This window comes from Nanorana parkeri, unplaced genomic scaffold (genome assembly GCF_000935625.1).
Source record: "Nanorana parkeri isolate BGI_ZX_2015 unplaced genomic scaffold, ASM93562v1 scaffold238, whole genome shotgun sequence".
In the NCBI taxonomy this organism is placed as follows: domain Eukaryota; kingdom Metazoa; phylum Chordata; class Amphibia; order Anura; family Dicroglossidae; genus Nanorana; species Nanorana parkeri.
The window spans coordinates 805,063-825,802 of record NW_017306506.1 but is presented as its reverse complement, the minus strand read 5'-3'; the positions used below and the strand labels follow the sequence as shown (position 1 = coordinate 825,802).

The following is a 20,740-nucleotide window of genomic DNA, read 5'->3' as shown; positions in this document are numbered from 1 at the left end:
CTGGTAACAATGGCTGAAAGCTTCACTTTAAGCTGGAGAGAGATGCAGAAAAGGAACTAAAGTACTACTGGGCACCCCGGATTGTAGTAAACAGCACCACAAAATACTATCCGAATAGAAAATAAAATAAGACAACGGCTCTGTAGTTGATATAAAGAAGGATTTATTTGCAGACATCAGCTAGAACACTGATTTTTATTTTTACACTTGTTGACATAAAAATCAGAAAGTTTACTACAACCAATAAAGCCACTCCGTCATCATAGTCTGGCCTTGAAAGGTCTGATTCATCGAAGTACTGTATGTCAGAATAGACTTCAAGCCACAGTGATTTATTCATGGACAGACAAAGCCACTTGGTGATCATTTACAATAGGCTGGTAGATCTACTCACAGGAATATGCTCAGGGATGGAAGCCATTTTGAAATTGAATCCATCATAAAGAAGCATACATGTGCGAGGCGTCACAGTCAGAAGCTACTGTTCTCTGCCTCCTGGGGGTTTCAAAATAGTGTTGGGCAATGACTTTGCATGCAGTAAAAGGGAGAATATCAAGCTTCAGGGACCCAAGCCCAGAAGACAGAGAATAGCAGCTTCAATCTTCAATTCTGCTGAAGACAGAATGATGATAAATATGACATTTCTTCTAAAATGTTACCATATATCCCAAAAGCATCTGAAAAAAAAGGACAACTGCTGACGCGTTTCTGCCTTCATCATAGCTGCTGACCATTTCAGAAGAACTCTGTTTGCTGGCTATCTTTATGGGGTTTCTGTGCATTGGATGCATCATCTAATACACGCATGTAGGGTGAGCTGCGCTGTTTTCTTTGATGTGATTCTGCTTATGACTCGCTCCGTCTGAGTAACTGGCAATGTGCCCTGTTTGTCTGTCTGTCTTGTCAGCGGTTTAGTTACGGTGATATGCCAGATTCTCCATTGCATTTTACATTGAGCTCTAGTGGGAGGTTAACTCGGAGTGAGAAGTCCATTTTACTCTCAGTTTCCTCATACAAGTTATTATTTTCTTTATATATCCTTTACATGATCATCCACAGACAATACACCCTGTAAGCTCCACAGCAAACGACACTGTATGACATGTCCTCCAACGTTTCCTATATCCACAAAGGGTTTTAGGTTTGCGTCAGAAACAGGTTTGGGTAAAAGCGTAAGCCTTCCACAGAGTCATCCCGGCAGAGGTGTCCCATGTTCTCTGCAAGCAGTAGTCTGCAAAAACAACAGTACCATTAGATGATGGGAAAGGACAACACAATGATCAACTCTGCAAGTAGTATTATTATCTAGTGTGTTCCCTTATGTGTCACCGCTGTGACATCCGTGTCCGTACAATTGTTTCCTCCACCTTCCGATGGAGGAAAAAACAGACTGCCGGACCCCATGTTGGTCTACGGGGAATCGGATGTAAAAGGACATGTGTCCGTTTACATCGGATTACCCCCAATCCGGCACGCTCAGGTCCATGGAAACAGATCTCTGATCCGTTTGCTCTTCCGGACCTGGCCGGAGTTGGGGGTAACCGGGTGTAAAGGGACGCCCATCCACTTACACAAGGCTGCGCACAGACTTACATCAGGCATCCAATCGTCTGTCTGAAAAACTGACGGGCAGACCCGATCGGACCGCCCATGTGAAAGGGGCCCTAAGAAAACAAAATCTTTTAATATCAGAGTTTGCTCATAACCAGAACAGCCAACACGTTTAGAGGGTTCAGAAAGTCCCCCTTCATCAGGGCTTATAAATGCCAATACTGCTTTTTATTATATGCATATCATGTGCTAAAAGCGCCCTTTTGAGTGCAGCCACAGCATTTATAAGCCCTGATGAAAAAGGAGTGTCAACCTGTGAAACGCGTTAGAAGCTGATGTTTTCTTGTCATGAGGAAACACTAAGATTATAAGCTTTGGGACTTTTTAGATCTTTGGTCTGGCGCTCTCATTAGACTTTTTACACATGGGATTTTAAACTTTGATCCTCTAGATAAGGGTATACAAGGGTTGAGAGCAGCCTCAGTGGAGCTATTGAGGTTCATATGAACTTGACTGACTTCGACCAACCAGAGAAACCGAATCCAACACCTCCAATGTACTGTACATGTTTAAGTTTTTGTCTGTCTGTGTCCCATTGGGGAAATATTCCTTTACCTCATTCTCAAGACAAAAACAGAAAGAGAAGATCTCTCGGAAATAAAGAAAATCTTCTCTTAGTTTTCGCTGGAACAAGTGTACCCATGGCAAGATTCTTCTCTCTATTTCTGTTCCAGTGACAACCCAAAACTTGGGATTTTCCTATACTTTTAATCCCACTAAAGTATACAGCAATATAATAAGTTGTCAGATGTTTCCCCTCTTCCCCCCTCTACTAAAAAGAGTTTTTGTTTGAGTGTTGGAGACATTTCCTATCACTTCCTGTCCTTAGACACACAGAGGGAAAGTTGCCCAGAGTAACCAATCAGCTTCTCTCTTTCATTTTCAAACCTGAACTGAGCAAACTGAAGAAAGAAGCTGATTGATTGCCATGCACAGCTGCTCCAATTTTGATAATCCCCCCCCCCCCAGCAATAAAATTCAGACAGAGGTTGTAACCCTTCTCTCCTCTATCCAATATGAAATAAGACTTTTTGGCTGAAGTTGGGCTTTTCAGCATTTGGCTTCATCTTTTTAGAAATGCGTTAGGCGGTTAACCAAATGTAAATTACCTTTCTTTTGCCAACAGCACAGACATTCCCACAATTTTGGCAAATTCCTCCGAGGTTAATGATCCCTTTTCAGATACCTATTAAAAACAGGAATATTTTATAGTACTTTGTGACACTTTGTAATGTTTAACAGCTAAGTTAAATTGGAACTCAAAGAAGGTATCAAGACACAAACTAGCGCAGCTCTGTGTTCATGAATACATCATTAAATGTATTTATTCATGGCAAACAGTCTTTGACTTGGCATCAGCCCCTGTGCAGCAGAGCTCAGACTGGGAGAGGCAGAAGCAGCACAAAGCGCCAATCTGCTATTCTTCAGCGCTCATGTGCTAACAAGGAGCATGCTGACAGGAGGAGAGAGATGAGGTTATCAGTCTGCTGCTTCTCTATCCAATCACAGTTTGGGTGTAGGGAAAAGACAGAGTTATATTAATTAATTGCAGCATAAAACCAAGGGTTCTCCTGACCTGCCTGACAGGGCTGCACTGTGTGGTATGTGGTAGAGCTGTGTAAACCTCAGGACTGGATGGACTCAAATACGAATGCTTTGGTGGGTATATAAGCACATGTATTTTATGGGTTTGCCTGGAGTTCATCTTTCAGGCCACATTCACACTAATTTGATGCATTAATTGCACGCACTTGCTTTTTTCTAATTGCACCATAATGGTATTGCAGTACCGCACGTTGCAGCGCAATCAAGCACATTGCGGGCCAGAGGTGTGTTTGGGGTGCATTCAAATGAACGGCAACGCACCTCCTGCACTGATAACACATGATAGGTGCGTTGCGCCGTACAGTGTGTTAATCAAATGGAACTGCGCGATTAACACATCGCACCAGTGTGAATGGGCCCTAAGCAAGTACATATAGAGATTGTATACAAATGTCTCACACATGGCTCTCATTTCAGCTGATCCAGACATGTCTGACAAAGACACAGAGACCCTCAGACAGAAGTAGAACACATTGGGCCTGTATCTGGCAGGTGACCTGGACCCTGCCTGGAGGAGGATCTGAGCTGGCCCGTTCAGCATGCTTTACCTGAACCTTCCACTAGGGGCACTGAAGAACACAGAAGGTAGAAAACATCCAGACATATAAGAACTTTCAGACTGTCATACCGTTTCCAAAGCAGCAGCAACCATTTCCTCTTCATTGTGAGACTGATGTTCAATGACCATGACGCCGCTATCAAAAATACGCAGCCTGTAAAGCAAAATTAAATCAAATGACGGCTCACCAATACCCACACAACGAACACTACTTCTCCATTAACAGAAATATATTAAACATAAAATATATACTGCATATAGTTAAAAGGTTGCATGATGCATGATGTATTGTAATTTCTCTTCTTTAATCCACAAATAAGACCACCCTGTTTACAGATTACATTTCTCTTAAGATACAAAAAGATGAGGAGGTGCTTACACATATCTGCAGGAGCTCTGCTTGCCCTCTCTACTCCCAAATGCCAGATTGTTCTGAATGGACAAAGTTCCAACACTGTTGGGTAGTTTTCAAACTTGCCCACTCCCTCCTGCCCCCAAAACGTTCCTAATGGCCCAGCTTTGGTCAAAAAAACAGCCGATCGCTGAGTGTTTGTACATAATTGAGGACAGAGTATGGTTACTATAGCCTCAATTATGAATGAATGGGAAGTGATCTATATCCCCTCCTGTTCATTCATGATTGTGGTTATAGTAAATATACTCTGTCCTCAGGTTATAAATGATCAGGAGCACTCAGTATAGAGGATTCCTGTTCATTGATAACAGGGGCTGCAGAAAAAAAGAGATTGAGTGTCCTCAATCTCTTTTTCTATTTTAAAATGTAAATATCAGGGGTCTGTTTAGACCCCTAATACTTCCCTGAAGCCCCTAAAAGTAAAGTAAAAAATAAAAATATTTAATAAAGAATGAATAAAAAAAATTAAAAAGTTTATAAAAAAAAATAAAAATAAAATAGGGACCTATGTCTTGCAATAGGCTTTAAATAAGGATTTTAGAATGAGTTCAAAATTCTTAATTCCTCGCTAGTCTATTGAGGGACACGGGATTCTCGAACAACTGGGATGTCCAGAAGCAGTCCATCTGAGGTGGGCAACACAAGTTAAAAGGCCCAACAACAAAAATAAAAAAGGAGGGACAGCATGCAGTTCAACGAGCTGCCTGTAAAACGTTACCTGAGGAGAGTCATCAGAGGAGGATGAATTGTTTATCTGGTAGAACTTAGAGAAGCATGTGAACAGACTACCAGGTGGCAGCTCTACAGACCTGGGAAACCTAGGCCTGATGCTGAAATGGCCAAGACATTGTCACAGCGCTGGTAGAGTGAGCCCTGGTAGAGTAGATCCACCTAGAAATTGTGGATCTAGATGCCAAGGTTCCCCTTCTGGGCCCATGTACATACAATGCATGAGTTTGCCAAGATTAAATCTTGAGATCAGCGGAGCTAAGAAAAAAACTGCCATCCTCATAGGGCACTAACAACAAATGAAGCATACTGGTCAAGGGAGGGGGTAGATACCATGGGTTGACAGTTTTTTTTGTTGCCAGTGTCCAATACTCAGAAGTATAACCCAGTTGTTGAGGAATCCTGTGTCCTTCAACATATGCATCCGACAACCCCCTATCTCTCAGCACCTGGCTCTCAACAGCCACGCAGTCAAAGCCAGCAACTGTAAAGAAGGAGTCAGTCAGAGCTTTTTTGGAAGCCTGGTCAGCCGACCAGCACTTCAGCCAAAACAAACGACTAAGGGTGACCGCCGTCATTGACACTCGCGAATTGCAGACAAACGTATGGCCACCCAGGGGAGACTACCAGGATCCATCACCATCCAGCACGTCGCCCTGGTGACACTTGCTAGCAGATCACAAAAAATAAAACGGAAGAAGGAGAAGAAAATTTCCAGAGAGAAAATTTTTTAGCTCCTTACTCCTGACGCTAGGCAAAAAACTGGAGACTTGTCAGCAGGTGGGGGGGTTGGGCCACCAGCAGGGGCCGCCCCTAGGCTGTCTAAGTCTTTTTTGTTATGTGCCTAGCGTCCTACTCCTGCAGGTGGCGATATACCCTACCTTTCAGGATCTCCGATCTGTTGCCCTGTGTCCTTCAATGAACGGGAGAGAAAGAGACATTTATATAGAAATACATCATTTATAGCTATCTAAAATGTGTGCGTATCATCTTTCCACAATCTCTGTGCTGTAGATATCACACAAAGAAGGACGTTATGGGCTTTGATCCAAATAAACCTTCAACACAATACACAACACTGCCAAACTAAAGCTGGCCATACAGTGGTAGATTTACGTATGAAGGTTCATATGAAAAAACTTTTTTTGGGCACCAGTAGCTGATGAAGGGGTGTTTTAGCAGCTTGCAGGAGAATCAGAGTTTAGGGAGCGGCTTAGCATATGTTCATTCATAGTCCAAGGAGATTCTTAAGGCAAAACTGCAATCAGAAACAGTGAGGTCTCTCAGCTGGCTGTGTATCGCTATATGACCATGGGAACCACAAGACTATTTTGACAGAATCAAACATATTTGTGCATTACAACTCTATATTTAGCTATTGGAAGGGAGATCGGTTTAAACCAGGTTTGGTGATCCAAGACTCATACAAGATGGACAAAGAAAGGCATTGGATGGCACAACCTTGGGGATATTGCTAAAAGGAAACAGGACAGAGGTATTGTACTATTTTTAACCATTCAAGTCCCAGGTGCCATTTTTAAAAATGGTTCTGGAACAGCAGCAATTCGTCCCAGCAGTTTTCAAATGGCACCGGGACTCTGCAGCTATGATGGATCCTACCGGACTTTAGCACTGGAACCACTTGCTTGTCCAGCTGGCTGTCTACGTGCAGAATCCATCAGCTCCGGGGCTAGAAATCCTGATATACAGCTATAAGAACAGTGACTGGTATTCGTCTATATAATAGTGTGAATGAATACAATGCTCCTGAGTGGGAGATGAAAGAGGAAGTTGGAACAGAGGCTTTGCTTAAGGATTTCATCCAACAATTCTTTACCATATAAAAAGGAAAATAATCTGAGAATGGCAGGCCTGGGGCACAGGCTGCAGGCAGAAAACAAAGGACATACTAAAAGGGCAGAAGAGGAAATGTCAGGTTTCTTACCGCACAGGAAGCTTCAGAGACTCAAACATTCTGCAGGCATTCACTAGATCCTCCGGAGACAGCAACTGCAAGATAGCAACACGCGCATGAAACACTTGTCTACTGTAAGACTAGAATTCTCCTTCTGTTTTCAGTTATAATAAAAACTCTTTACTGTAAGATTCCAAAAATGTGTTTTTAAGTTCCCCAACAAGTATCTATAACCAGATGGCACTACACTAGTACTCAGTACAAAAGCTATTGTAATTAGCTTCCCTATAGTCAGTGAAGTAGTCTTTTTAAATATACAAGTCACGACTGGGATTGAATCTGAATATTCAGTTCTAGATTGTCATAGAAGTGCAAGATTATTCTGATCTGGACTATAGAACACCACTCTCCCTTCTACAACATTTGGGGGAGGCATTACGTAGTCCAGTAGGAGACTGGGCTGACAACACTGCTTCCTACAGCCCCTGCAGGGCTGACAACACTGCTTCCTATTTCAGTGCAGCAGAGGGAGTGTTGTTGTAAAAGTGCTGACATTGCCGCAGGCGGCTGGGGGGGCAATAAAAGCGCAGATCAACTACACGGTTTTACCACCCCCTCACCACCGAGGTGAACGAGGCCTTAGGACTCATTCAGTGTCTGAGGACAATACTACACCAGACTGAAGACCCACAGTAAAAAGTTATGTACACAAAAATGTAGAAGAAAAAAAGGCAATAGGGGTGTACCAAGTGGGGAGGAAGGGGGCCGGAATTCGGCTTTAATGGCAACATTTTCATGTCTGAATTGAGCACATAAGTGTTAAGTGATGTACTATGGAATCAAGTCATATCAACCTGACAGAAGGAGAATAGCCAGTTTCCATATACCATACCTACCTCCATGCCCCTGGCTCTGTTAACTAGACAGTATACTTCTGTAAGAGACATTATACCCCCTCGTTCCTGGAAAAGGAGAACATATTAGGACACGATGCGGCATCTGAATGAATAACATACATAGATTCATAAATGAAGAAATATAAAATACATATCTAACCTCCAATGGGTTCAGTAACATTGTGGCCAGCTGCTTCGCCAGTTGCATGTGGTAATGAGTTCCAGATCCATGAGTTTCACGGGTCACTGGATTGACAATGCCCATGCTTAAGAGGTAGGACTTAAACCGAATTGTCTAAAAAATATAAGCGCATACCATTAATAAATTGTCGTAAGGTTAGAAGGAAAAGTAAAAAAATGTAATTGGCTGTAGAGATTTAGTGTATAATGATAGTGTGCTAGCTAGGAATTCAACGGAGGACAACAGTGCTCACCGCTAACGACTGTGCTGCCTTTAAAGAACAACTGCGGACAAATAATAACTTACCCTTGCAGTGGGGCTGCTCCGCCACTGTAAGGATTAAGTGCTCGCGTTGGTCTAGGGGCTGATATAAAGCAAAATTGCTTACCTGATCCCGGCTCCCTCTGGGCTGCTAGACTTGTCCCCGCAGTCCCTTCTACCCTGGGCTCCGGCGTTCTAAGGACTGCTGATGTCATCACATCTGCAAGTCCATTGACATGCATTACACATGAGGATGCTGAGGGACATTCCATAGCCAGAGTGGAGTGGGAGAGTGGTGAGCATTAACCACTGTGGGAGCCAGGATCAGGTAAGTAAAACAGCTTTATATGAGCCCCCTAGACAAAACAAGCACTAAAAAGTGATATAAAACCTTTAAGTTTTTGTTTACCTTTTTAGAAAGAGAAAGCCCACACTTACATGATTTTGTACTTCTGTTCATTAGTTGCTTGCCAAACCACTCCCCTTCCCCCTCTTGTTGGGGTTGTCTCATTCAGCTAGCCGGGTGCTGAGGAGACACTTGTGCATGCGCACTCTTGTGCTGTGACCGCGTCTGGCTGTGTGCGTCCATAGACACACATAGTCTGCAGCAAGCCACGCCCTGCTCTCCCTCCACCACTCAATCTGACTGACGGCAGAAGGAGCCCATGGCTCCTCTGCCCTCAGTAACCGCCCCCATAACCAGGAAGTTCGGGGAACAGCGATAGCTTCCCCGACCCAGCGGAGGTGACAAGCGACTGGAGGTATTTGGAGACAGGGTGGCATAAAAAAGGTGCTGGGTCCTATTTAACTTAATGCAGAGAATGCATTACAGTAAAAATCACCTGTCCCTTATTAGTACTATAACCCTTACAGTGCGGCCCGATTACAAGGGTATGTTTTTGGTTTGCCCGGAGTTCTTCTTTAAAGTAAACCTGTTGCCTTGCCATGCATGAGAAAAGCACAGGTTCAATTTCATTATATCTTAGTTCTTACACCACATGACAGAGGAAATGACTTTAAGATTCTTGCGTACATCAGACCAACTTTCTTAACCTGGACAGACTGTATGGAATGTGAATTGGACCTTCATAGAAATTGAATAATAAAATGAAGAGAACACGTGCTATATATGATATCCGGAAACATAACAGGTGCAGATGTTATGCCAGATACAAGCTTTAGGTTTTCCTGGAAATAGTCCATATAAAAATATCGGGATGTTTTTCTTCCCCGTTTTACCTGGCAGCCCATGTGAGCACACAACCTCATACCTCATCTTCTGTGATGTCTCCTTGTTTGTCTTTGATTTTGTTAGCTATCGATTTGGACAGTTCCACCATTTCCTTGGCCTGTAAAAATAATTAAGACAACCATCTTTCACTGCTCTGCTGACAGGAAATGGCTGTGCTGGACGTGGACGCACATTAATGTTTCAGCGTACCTTTTCCATCAGCTTGCTCAGATCCACAAAGGCCTGGGAAAGAAAATAAAGAACCGATATATAGTTAGTGGGATGATTCACCATACAACAACATGATCCCTGCTAGAACTGTGTCCGAGAAGAAACTACCTGCAGTGCTAGCGGACAAACCATGTTGGTACTGTGATACCTTTAATCAGATGAACGGTAACTCTATGAACACATTATAATGGATGTATGGAAGCAGGACAATGATCGAGCGGGGCGGAGGGTAAACCACTGCACAACTGAACAGAGCTTTAATGCAGTGAGGTAAAGTATTTCATTTAAACATTTTTAAAGTGAAAAATAGAAAAAAAAGTCTAAAACATATAAATATAAAGCAAAATACAAAGGACATCAACAAAAAGGAGAAACAGAACACACAAGATAATATAATCACCAAGTTAGAGCTGAGATTATTTTCAAAATCGGTTAGCCGATTATTAAGTTCGATTAAATCGGTTAAAAAATAAAATAAAATACATTTTTAAAAATGGCTCTCCAGTGATGGGACTTCTAGTTTGTATTGAGATTGCAGTCCATCACAGGAGCAAGCTTGGAGCGGTGGAAGTAAAAAAGAAAAAAAAAGTGTGGTGTGCAATATAGTGAAATGAAAAGTGTAAAATTATATAGCAATGAATGCAGAATGTCATCGGCTATAGAGGACTACAAATCCCAGCAATAGTACATTATACAGGGCAATGCAGAATACCACCAGCTATAGAGGAATACAACAAATCCCAGAAATAGTACTATTATAGCTGGCGGTATTCTGCATTGCGCTGTATAATGTACTATTGCTGGGATTTGTTGTACACCTCTGTAGCTGGTGGTATTCCGCATTGCGCTGTATAATGTATTATTCCTTGATTTGTAGTCCTCTATACAGCGCAATGCAGAATACCACCAGCTATATAAGAGTACAACAAACCCCAGCAATACATTATACATACAGTGTATAATGTATTGCTGGGATTTGTATTCCTCTATAGCTGATGGTACATTGTGCTGTATAATATACCGCACAATGTACCATCAGCTATAGAGGAATACAAATGCGAGCGTGAGGTGGGGAGGAGGTGTGGCGCGCAGCGTGTGTGGAGCCGTGAACAGGGCCAACCAATCGGAAGCCGATTAATCGATGATTGAAAAAGTTGACAACTTTTTCAATAATCGATTATAATCGATTATGTCGATTAGTTGTTGCAACCCTACACCAAGTATGTGGCTAGTGTGCTGGACTATTAACAAAATGGAATTTCTGTTTTTTCCAAGCCCGGCACAGAGGCTCATACATCTAAAAAATACCAAACACCCAACTAATGGCCAAGTGACCTGGAATATGCAGTGTAGTACTATGCAGAGTGAAAAGCCTTATAAACTGAAGACACCAAACATCCCCTCAGCTAACAGATAGAAGAGAGTGAACTCTACAGACTTCCTAAACCTTATAGCGAACCTTTTACCTGAGCAGCAAGGTCCGCTTATTCACTTAGGGCCCCCTCACCCATCTTGATTTGCTGCACTAATCCATAAAACCACAGCTGCTGGTGAAAAAAAGTTAGTTAACATACTTACCTTACCCCGCTTCTGTCTGTGGCAGCTAGGCAAGGGTGATGCCACCATGCTTACCTTACCCCGCTTGTGTCTGTAGCACCTAGGCAAGGGTGATGCCACCATGCTTACCTTACCCCGCTTGTGTCTGTAGCACCTAGGCAAGGGTGATGCCACCATGCTTACCTTACCCCGCTTGTGTCTGTAGCACCTAGGCAAGGGTGATGCCACCATGCTTACCTCACCCCGCTTGTGTCCATGGCACCTAGGCAAGGGTGATGCCACCATGCTTCCTGCCAAGATCCCGGGGAGTGCTGAGTAGGCCAAACTACTTGCGAAGTATTGCAGTATCCTGTAGAATCAAATTCAGATAGTGTGCAATCCCTGAGATCTCATTGGAAGGATGGCCATGTCATGCCCCTGCAGTATAGAAGGTGGGGCAAAGGCAATTATATTAAATTCTAATTCTAATGTTTAACAGATGGTTGGAGATGAGAACTTGGGGGCGCCCTGGTTTGCCTATGTTCATGCTCAGGAAGGTGTTCCAGAGAACTAGTAACACTTGGAATTTGCACAGACATAGTTGTTGCTGTGATGGAAAAACAAGCGTTATCCAGGTAGTTCATTTTCCTTTTGTCAAATGTTCATGGTTAACAGAAGCCTACCTGTAAAGACATCCCTAAGCAATTTGTCTGAAGAGGGATTTGCTAACAGATTAGATGCTTTCCAGGACTAATTAGTAACGTGCTACAACTCATCGCTCAAGATAGAGAAGTAAGGACAAAAGGGAACAGGCACACACCTAACAGGAACTTCCTCACATAAACAAAATACTGCAGCTCTGTAGCCTTATCAGCAGCCAGCAGCAGATGCAGGAAGCCACAAGAGCCATCTATGTCGACTCATTAATTACAGCTCAGCCACACATATTAGAACTACTGTGGCTGGTCGTCTCCCCACTTAACAAATGGTTTTCTGTGATTTTCATGACATACAGTATTATGAATGAACAGTGGATATAGAATGAAAGTGCAGAAACAGGAACAATACAAGCAAAACAACAGGTTCAAAAACTGAAAACATGTACTCAGGGCCGGTGCTAGGATTCTTGCCTACACAGGCAAGGTGCATTTTTGCGCCCCTCCCCTCCCCCCTTTAAAAACAGGGCATTTTGACAAGTACTTGTCAAAATGCCCTGATGTTTGCGCTATGGTTTTTTGTTTTTTTTCACTTACCTTCGGCACGGGAGAGCAGCGGCGAGTCAGCGCTGGTCCGGTGGGAGGAGCTCCAGGTGGGGTCCTAATTTAGCTGGCCGGCGACTGCCTGAGGTGCCGCGCATGTCGGGATCCTCTGGCAGTCGCCGGCCAGCTAAATTAGGACCCCACCTGGAGCTCCTCCCACTGGACCAGCGCTGACTCGCTGCTGCTCTCCCGCAGCAGCCCCGATAGCGCAAACATCTCCCGCAGCTGCCCCGATAGCGCAAACATCGGGGCATTTTGACAAGTACTTGTCAAAATGCCCTGTTTTTTCCGCCCTCACCTTGCAGCACCCTCAGGCGGCCGCCTGACTTGCCTTGCGGTAGCGCCGGGCCTGCATGTACCAAGTACAGTATACGGAGGACACCCTCCAAATGATTGAGTGTAGGTGTTTCTAGTGAGGGCTGTTAATGCTACAGCATGGAAAGACATTTTAGATGGCTGTGTGCTTCCAACCTCTAGACCAGATCTGCATGAGTTTCTGCACATGAAGTGCAGTGTGTTTTGCCGCGTTCCGGGACGTCTTTGTAAAAGCCAGCTCCATAAAGAAGTGGTTTGAGGAGTTTGGTGTGGAGGAACTTGAGCGGCCTGCACAAATCCCTGATCTCAACCCTACTGAACATCTTTGGATGAACTGGAACACTGATTGCAAGCCAGGTCTTCTCATCCAATATCAGTACATGACCTCACAAATGCTCTTTTGGCTGAGTTGGCACAAATCTACAAAGACGCACGCTAAAACCTTGTGGAAAATCTTCCCAAAGGAGTAGAAGCTGTTACAGTAGTAAAGTAGTGGGGAAGCCACTTCCATATTAATGCCCATGGTTTTGTCATGGGATGTCCAACAAGCTCATATAGTTTAGGTGTAATGGTCAGATTTCCACAAACCTTTGCCCATATAATGTATAACTAGAGCAAGAGAAGCTTCAGATCTTTTCTATTACATGCAAGAAATATGTAGGCTTTCATCCATGCACAATTAAAGATGAAATCCAGGATAAGCAAATATCATCTAAATACATGGGGTTAAAGAAAAATTGGTGTATCAAATGCAGAGGAAGACCTAAAAAATGATTTAGAATGTGGAATGGGTGGCTTTCTGCACCAGGTTTAGCACCCGATGCTTTAGGCCTGGTTCACACCTGAACGTTGTGGAGCTTCTTTGGGGCGTTTTGGTTTCGCGTTTCCATTGGGATACAGCCAAGTAGCCCATGGAAACGCGCGTGGCGCGCGTTTTTTTTTACCGCGAATCGCGCATATTCAATACGCCTAGGTGTGAACCCAGCCTTAGCTTTACAATATATTTTGAGCTCAGGGCGATTATGGAATGTTTAGTTGGTCGAATAGTTTTTAGGAGTGGAAACATGAAGGAAGGGAATAAGGGGGCAGGCCGAGCCTGGGATGAATGTGTAATGGTTATTATGTAAACAGAATAATAGAATTCTGATATTTAGATATTTTTATATTTAATGTACTGTACCACTTGGAGTATGTTGAATGTGGTTATGTTTATTTTTTTAATTTTGTGTGTTCGTTTGTTTGTATGATTGTTAAAAATTGAATAAAGAAAAAGTAAAAAAAAAAAAATACATGGAGTTCCTTGGAACTTGGTGAGCTTTGTGTATTTCTTTCAGATCTGTGCATCTAGTGTGAATCTTTGCCTTTGTGCAGGAGCATTCTGTAAAAAAGACCAGTCAGTGCTGCTCCCTCTCCTTGTGCAGGGTGACTTGTCTTGTATCTGCCCCTTCTACTTTTCTGCCGGTAGCTTGTAATGGGTTGCTCTCTGCACAGGCTAAGTACAGAACAGTCATGATTTCACCACTACCTTTATATGATAATGACTGGGTTAGAAAAGGCATTTGGTGCACACAAAGTAGATTTATATCTCGGCATACAGTTAAATGGTTGTTTTTGTGCCTAGATTTCAGCTTAAAGAAAAACTATATGCTCTCATTACTCAAATATATGCACATCTGATATATGTCTGAAATGTCTTTTCAACACACACACACACACACACACACACACACACACACACACACCTATTCTGTTCATTTAGTAACAAAAAATTCACCACCTTATTTAGCTAAGCAAATAGGTAAAAGTATGATCTGGGATTGCTTCAGTTGGTCAGGGCATAGGTGCAGCAACGTTATGTCCCCATAAAATAAGGGTCAGCTGCCTAATTGGATATACGGAATAACCAGGTTTTTCCATCAATGGATTTTTTCTTCCCTGACGGCACGAACATATTCCAAGATGACAATGCCAGGATTCATCGGGCTCATTGTGACAGAGTGGTTCAGGGAGCATTAGACATCATTGTCACACATGGATTGGCCACCACAGAGTCCAGACCTTAACCCCATTGAGAATCTTTGGGATGTGCTGGAGAAGACTTTACGCAGTGGTCTGACTCTCCCATCATCGCTACAAGATCTTGGTGATAAATTTATGGAATTCCAGATGGAAATAAATGTTGTGACATTGCATAAGCTTATCAAAAACAATGCCACATCTCATGCATGCTGCAATCGAAGCTAAAGGCGGCCCAGCAAAATATTAGAGTGTGTGACTTTTTTTTTTGTTACCAGGCAGTGTATGTGTTTATATATTTTTATATTGTACCTCCAGCAATGAATACATTGAGAGCAGGAGGCATGCCTTACATGTAGCCCTATGCTCCTTAAAAGATGCAGTAGCACACCAGAAGCCCAGACCCGAGGCAGCTGAAGACCTTTCCCAGACTGTTTCCTGTAACAGAAGTAGTCTAGGAATAACAAGATGAATCGGATTTGAAGATCGCAATAAAAAAAAGCAGTTCAAAGCAGAAATTGTGATCTTGAGTGCTCACAGACAGGAAAATCCAGAGGAAACTCCAGGAGGAAGGAAAAAAAGACCTCTGTTACGCTGAGCAGCCTCAGGTCTTTACAGGAACATTACAGGAGCTTTACAAACTGACTCTTTAGAGTTTTTTTTTTTTAAACCAGATCTAAACCCAAACGCAAAAATGTAATATACTGCAGCTCATCATTTCATAGATGTGGTGGCTGCATTTGTTTTTTCCCCCCACTTTTTCCTCCTTTAGGCTAGGTTCACACCTACACGATTGAGCTGGTGAGCTGTTTTTACGCGGTTTTGTTTGAGCAATTTGTTTTCAAAACTGTGCGGTTGTCGCACGTTTTCAATGCATAAAGGTGTCTATGGGACCCAAACTGCGCGACAAACGCCGAAAAGAGCTCCTGTGCCTTTTTTGCACATGTGATTTTGGCCGCGCGACGCAAAGCAAAGGTGTGAACATCCTCAACTGACTCTGTTTTGTTCAGATATTGCGTGGGTTTAGCCTACGTGTGAACCTAGCCTTATATTTACCTGGTGAACCAGCCAGTAACACACGTCCAGAACTAGGGTGACAATGCTCATTAAAGGCTTATTCACACCATGTGCGCACCAGAACAGTTTGTTCCCGGACCAAAAATCTACAAAGACACACGCTAAAACCTTGTGGAAAATCTTCCCAAAGGAGTAGAAGAGCATGGAGCCGGAAGTATCGGGCTAGGCATCAGAGCATTTTGGTGAGTACTAGTATCATCCCTAGCGATCAGCAAACAGATATTCGCCGGTCTCTCTCTTCTATACATGCCAACACCCATGATGCTGGTCCTGGGCCCACAGGAGGGGCACCAAAGCCTGGGAAACAAGATGGGAGAACACATTTACTAGCCCCATGGAAGCAATCAGGCAGCTTTACAGCTGTCCGAATCGCCTCCAGAGTAAAGACGACAGCAACACCCGCCAGGAGTTTTTTTTACAGATGCCTGCTTGTGGATGTATGAGATACGTCGGTGGCAGCGAAGGGGTTAAGGTAGTGGGTTACAGAAGCCAGAGAAAACAACACTGGAGCAAAAGTGCTGCAAATTCCAAAAGCAACAAATTCCTTTTGTTATTTGAAAAGTAATATTTGAGTGGTTGTTAAAAGAGATCTAAAGGCACCAGCATGACATTAGGTATTTACAACAATCATTGTGACATAAACAAAAAGGCTTTGTTATTATGCTCCAAATACCCTGCATATCCCTGCCTCTACTGAGTAGCAGCCTCTACTGGTTTTTCGGCCATCCGGACCATCTCAGTCCAGGTCATGTCCCACAATGCCTTGCACCACATGTCACATGCAACTGGTAAAGTAGAGAGGTGGGCAGGGATGTGGATGGGACATTACGGAGGAGGGGAAGAGCTGTGAGGGAGTAGTGGGAAAACCCCCCCATTGTACTAGCTTTTGAGCATAGTGCTTTAGTATGGGAGATATTAGAAAGGCAGAATGAAATGTGGACACAGGCATACAAGAAATGTATGTGCATGTAGTCCTCAGCCTCTATTCAAACTGTATTTATGGGGTCTAAAATGACATTGACATTTAAAGATACATGATGAGATATTAAAATGACATGCTGGAGCAAATATGACATTTTTGATTTATGAATTGAATTTAATGATGCTTTAAGACAACTGATCCACGTTGGCTTCAGGTTTTCTAAGTACCATTTCATATCCAAAATCGATAGAAATTAATCTGTATGGCTGACTGTTAGCTGTGTTCTCTATTGTAATACAACAGTGCAGTAAAACCTGCATCCATGTGCAAACTGGAGCAAAAATATGTGAAAGATAAAGCTGCTGGGTGATGCCATTTACTACATAAGAACCTGCATTCCTTACCTACCAGAAGAAGAATGAGATGCAAGCTGTGTCAGGCATCAGCTATGTAAAGCTAGTATGAGTAACACAAATGTAGCTGCGTATTGTCTACATGGATTTCTTAGAAAACGACACAAAACAATAGAAGAAAATCCCCATGAATGGGAAGCACTTCAAACAGGGAATGAATAAGAGAACAGACTGGATATGGGATAGGATACACATGGAGACACAAAGGAAACATTGGACATCATGAAAATGGGATCTAGAATGGGTGTCATCCAACTACGAAAGACTGAGGACACCTTGTGGTGATTGAGAAGTACTGCGTGGGACTGTTTAGAAACGAAGGCGAGTATTGCAGCCTGAGCTACATTGTAGCCTGTTGATTTTTGGTATTTTTTTTATCTTTTAAACGGGCTATTTATTTTTATCTAGTCATTTTTGGCTAGTGAGGCATCTGCTCATCTGTGGTCATATTTTTTTAATAGAACACCAGCCTGCATTGCATAAAACATAATATAATTAAAATATTTAAGTACAGGACCATAACTAAGGATTGTTACATACAGGTATGCGATAGGCTAATTAAATATTAAGTACAAGGTAAAGTGTCACTGGTAAGCAGGGCCGTCCCTATAATAAGGCAGCCTGGGGCTTTGGGTCACGTTGAGGGAGGTTGGCAGGCAGAGCAGCATAGCCGCTCTGCTGCACAATGTATGCAATGTGCCTGTCGCCCCCCTTTCCGGTCAGAGTTTTGTGACAGTCTGCATCAATAAAGAAGATGGATTATTGACACAAGACATAGGTGTGCTGGTGACATTTATCATATATTTGAAGATGCACGGCGCCATCCGTGATTACTATAGCACCCTCCTTTATACATAGGGGTTCCGGTAAGGATTGCAGCAGTTCCCCTCCAAAACTTTCCGGTCTGAGTGTCGCAGGTTGTTAAGAGCAAGGCAGGGAGATGTGTAAGGGCCATACGCATCTCCCCGCCCAGCTCTTACCAAGCTGGGACACTCATGCTGGGGTCCCGTAGAGCTCCTGGAAACCAGTGACGTCAGCGATGCAGAACCCTTACACATCTTCCCGACCGGCTCTTAGTGGCATCACTCTCCACCAGCAGCCCCCTTCTTCCCTCCCACTGATTGTGCACCATCCAGCATCCCGCACCCCTAAGGCACCAAAAAGGCTAGGAGCACCCCTGCTGGCAGGTTGGACATGCTTTGACTTGTAGTTCTAGAAGCTGGTGAGTCATAAGTCTCCTAATTCATCAAGGTTGAACCCGTCACAGTCTGGACTCTGAGAGGGGTCAGTGTAACACTAACCTCGGAAATGTTTTTGTCAGTCTCCTTTCTTTTCTCTTCCAGCTTTCTCTCAATGCCAACAATCCCAACCGCTTTTATTCTTCCAGCCTGTGTCGGAGAAACATAGAAGAGGAAGGAACATGAAACCATTCTTAGCAGAATGCACAAGTTTTATGAAAGAAATAATTATGACTTACAGGATGTAAATATGCATGGACCAGCTGCCTAAGCATTGTTCATAGCTCTGTAAACAGTCCAGCAGCTCACAATGGAAACCTTAATGCTATTTGTACAGTGTGGGAAGGGGGGGCGTTGAAAAGCAGCAAAGTTTAGAACAAAATAAATGCACACTGTGCCTGACCTAGAAATGATCTATTGATTTTTTGCATTCCTTGGGTTATCCAGTGATACATATTCTGTAGAATTTCACATTTACAGGACAGAAGTGCGAAACGATCTGTATTTCCGCTTTCTAAAATCCTTTGTAATGTTCTAGAACTGGCCTGAACCAGGTTGTTTACTTTTCAAAACAAAACTAGAGTTTTTCCTTAAAAAGATGGCGCCAGTTAGTAAAAAGTAGGGATGCACAGATACTTTTCGAGTACCAGTGCAGATACTTGGCATTTTCATAAGAACTACCAGGGTTGCAGCTGGGACCTGGCTCTGGCGCTCCACCACTGTCCTGAAATCATTAGTCTGTATTGTTTTCGAAAAACTGTCACATGACAAATAAAAATGTATCAGTACTTGTACTTGTAAGTACTCGGCAAGTACCAGTACTCGTACTCGCAAAACTGGTATCTGTGCATCCCTTTATTTATATTTATAAAAAACAAAATCACACATTATAACAGAGATGTACAAATCCCAGGAGCTCCGTGTGCTCCTTACAAATGACAGCTGCCGCCTAATTTTTTTATTTTTCTCTAGTCTAGTCTTGGAGCTCAAAAGTATCGGTACATGTACTCGTACCGAGTACTGTACTTGGTATCTGTGCAACCCTAGTAAAAAGTAGAGGAAAGGAGGTGAAGAGGTTTCCATGGAAGCTGCATTCCAGTTGCTTTCCTAGTGAAGTGTATGTAACCGTAAAAATAAACCTTATTTGCTCCCTTTCGGTCCCGTGGAAAGTGTTTAGTTATATCCGACTGATAAGTGCAAAAAAGCCTCTTGTTCATGTCAGAAATTCAGAGCGGTCCTGTGTCCAGTGCTCATTTCCTCTGTTATCTCAAGGAGAGTAATCGGCCCTCCTAGTTCTTACTTGGAACTACAAAATGATTATCCTTTATGTTGTGGAGATGAAGGAGTAGGTGGGACTGAGTAGTTTGGCAAGAGAAAACTGGGCAGGGCTGACACCACTCAGTTTACAAAAATGCTATGCGTTTGTCAGCTCACAACAGGACTTAGGAGCCGAGAGCAGTTCTGGCAGATCAACGGGTATTTGTCTACACTTGCAAGGTCTCCTAATAGATAAAACATGAGCAAGTATGCATGTATTGCAAATGTGTGTTTGTTTCTTTCTTTGTCCTGACATATACTTTCAAGTGCATTTCCACTTTCACAGCCAAAGTGGGATAACCCCTACTGTATATTTGTTACATGTTCCCATTCACATAGCATAAGCTAAAAAATAAATATTTAAAAACTGCTTCTTGCAGTTTAAATTGCTTTTGAGTTAGGGTTTCTTAAGGGTTAACACTTCCACTTGGCTTCTCCATCTTTGTAATGTTAGGAGGGGTTGTGAGGTTAAATGGTTACAGCCCTGGCTTCTGCATTGTATGTTAATGAAGTTAACAAGATCCTCAAATTTCAGCCCTAAATCTTTCTAGAAGGACAGATCACAGTGAAGGTGCTGAGAAAAACCTGGATTTGGCCATCTTGCCTGCTGCAACAAAACATCTAAACTGTAAGAAATATCGTTTTAGAAATTATTTTTTTGGTAGGTGAATGGGAACACACAACACATATATAGAGGAGTTTTCTCTAATTTGACTGCAAAAGTGGAAATACACTTGAAGGCTCATGTATATTGGTATAATTATCAGAAGATAGTTAAATGCAGTTTGCTTTAAAGAGCAACTAAAGCCAAAACTTTTTTTGTTTTGGATAGAGTGGAGAAGGATTAGAATGCATCAGATTTGTAACGGTTTGTGCCCCCGTTTCAGCCTCTCTATTTGTTCTGGTGAATGTTATCACGGAGGGCGAAAGAAAATGTTACCCGAAAAGAAACACATGAGAGATCTTCCAATGGGGACACTGGTTCTGGTGACCACCAGGGATTCCCCTCACAT

At 42.9% G+C, this 20,740-nt stretch overlaps 1 protein-coding gene and 1 long non-coding RNA gene across 3 annotated transcripts in view; one reads left to right on the top strand and one right to left on the bottom strand.

Moving 5' to 3' along the window:
* Nucleotides 1-414, top strand: part of LOC108787033 — a 7,928-nt gene extending 7,514 nt beyond the window's left edge. The window contains exon 3 of the long non-coding RNA XR_001941240.1: nt 323-414. This is a non-coding gene — a long non-coding RNA (uncharacterized LOC108787033). The remainder of the gene's footprint in view (nt 1-322) is intronic.
* Nucleotides 415-993: 579 nt separating this feature from the next.
* The window catches only part of VPS36 (vacuolar protein sorting 36 homolog), a 37,654-nt gene continuing 17,907 nt past the window's right edge, over nt 994-20,740 (bottom strand). For both annotated transcript variants that reach the window (XM_018556461.1, XM_018556462.1), the window contains exons 6-14: nt 18,474-18,560; nt 9,614-9,646; nt 9,444-9,521; nt 7,891-8,025; nt 7,731-7,796; nt 6,865-6,929; nt 3,845-3,929; nt 2,721-2,797; nt 994-1,231 (exon numbers count right to left, since the gene is read on the bottom strand). In XM_018556461.1, coding sequence (XP_018411963.1) covers nt 1,138-1,231; nt 2,721-2,797; nt 3,845-3,929; nt 6,865-6,929; nt 7,731-7,796; nt 7,891-8,025; nt 9,444-9,521; nt 9,614-9,646; nt 18,474-18,560 — 720 coding nt within the window. In that variant the 3' untranslated portion in view covers nt 994-1,137. The remainder of the gene's footprint in view (nt 1,232-2,720; nt 2,798-3,844; nt 3,930-6,864; nt 6,930-7,730; nt 7,797-7,890; nt 8,026-9,443; nt 9,522-9,613; nt 9,647-18,473; nt 18,561-20,740) is intronic.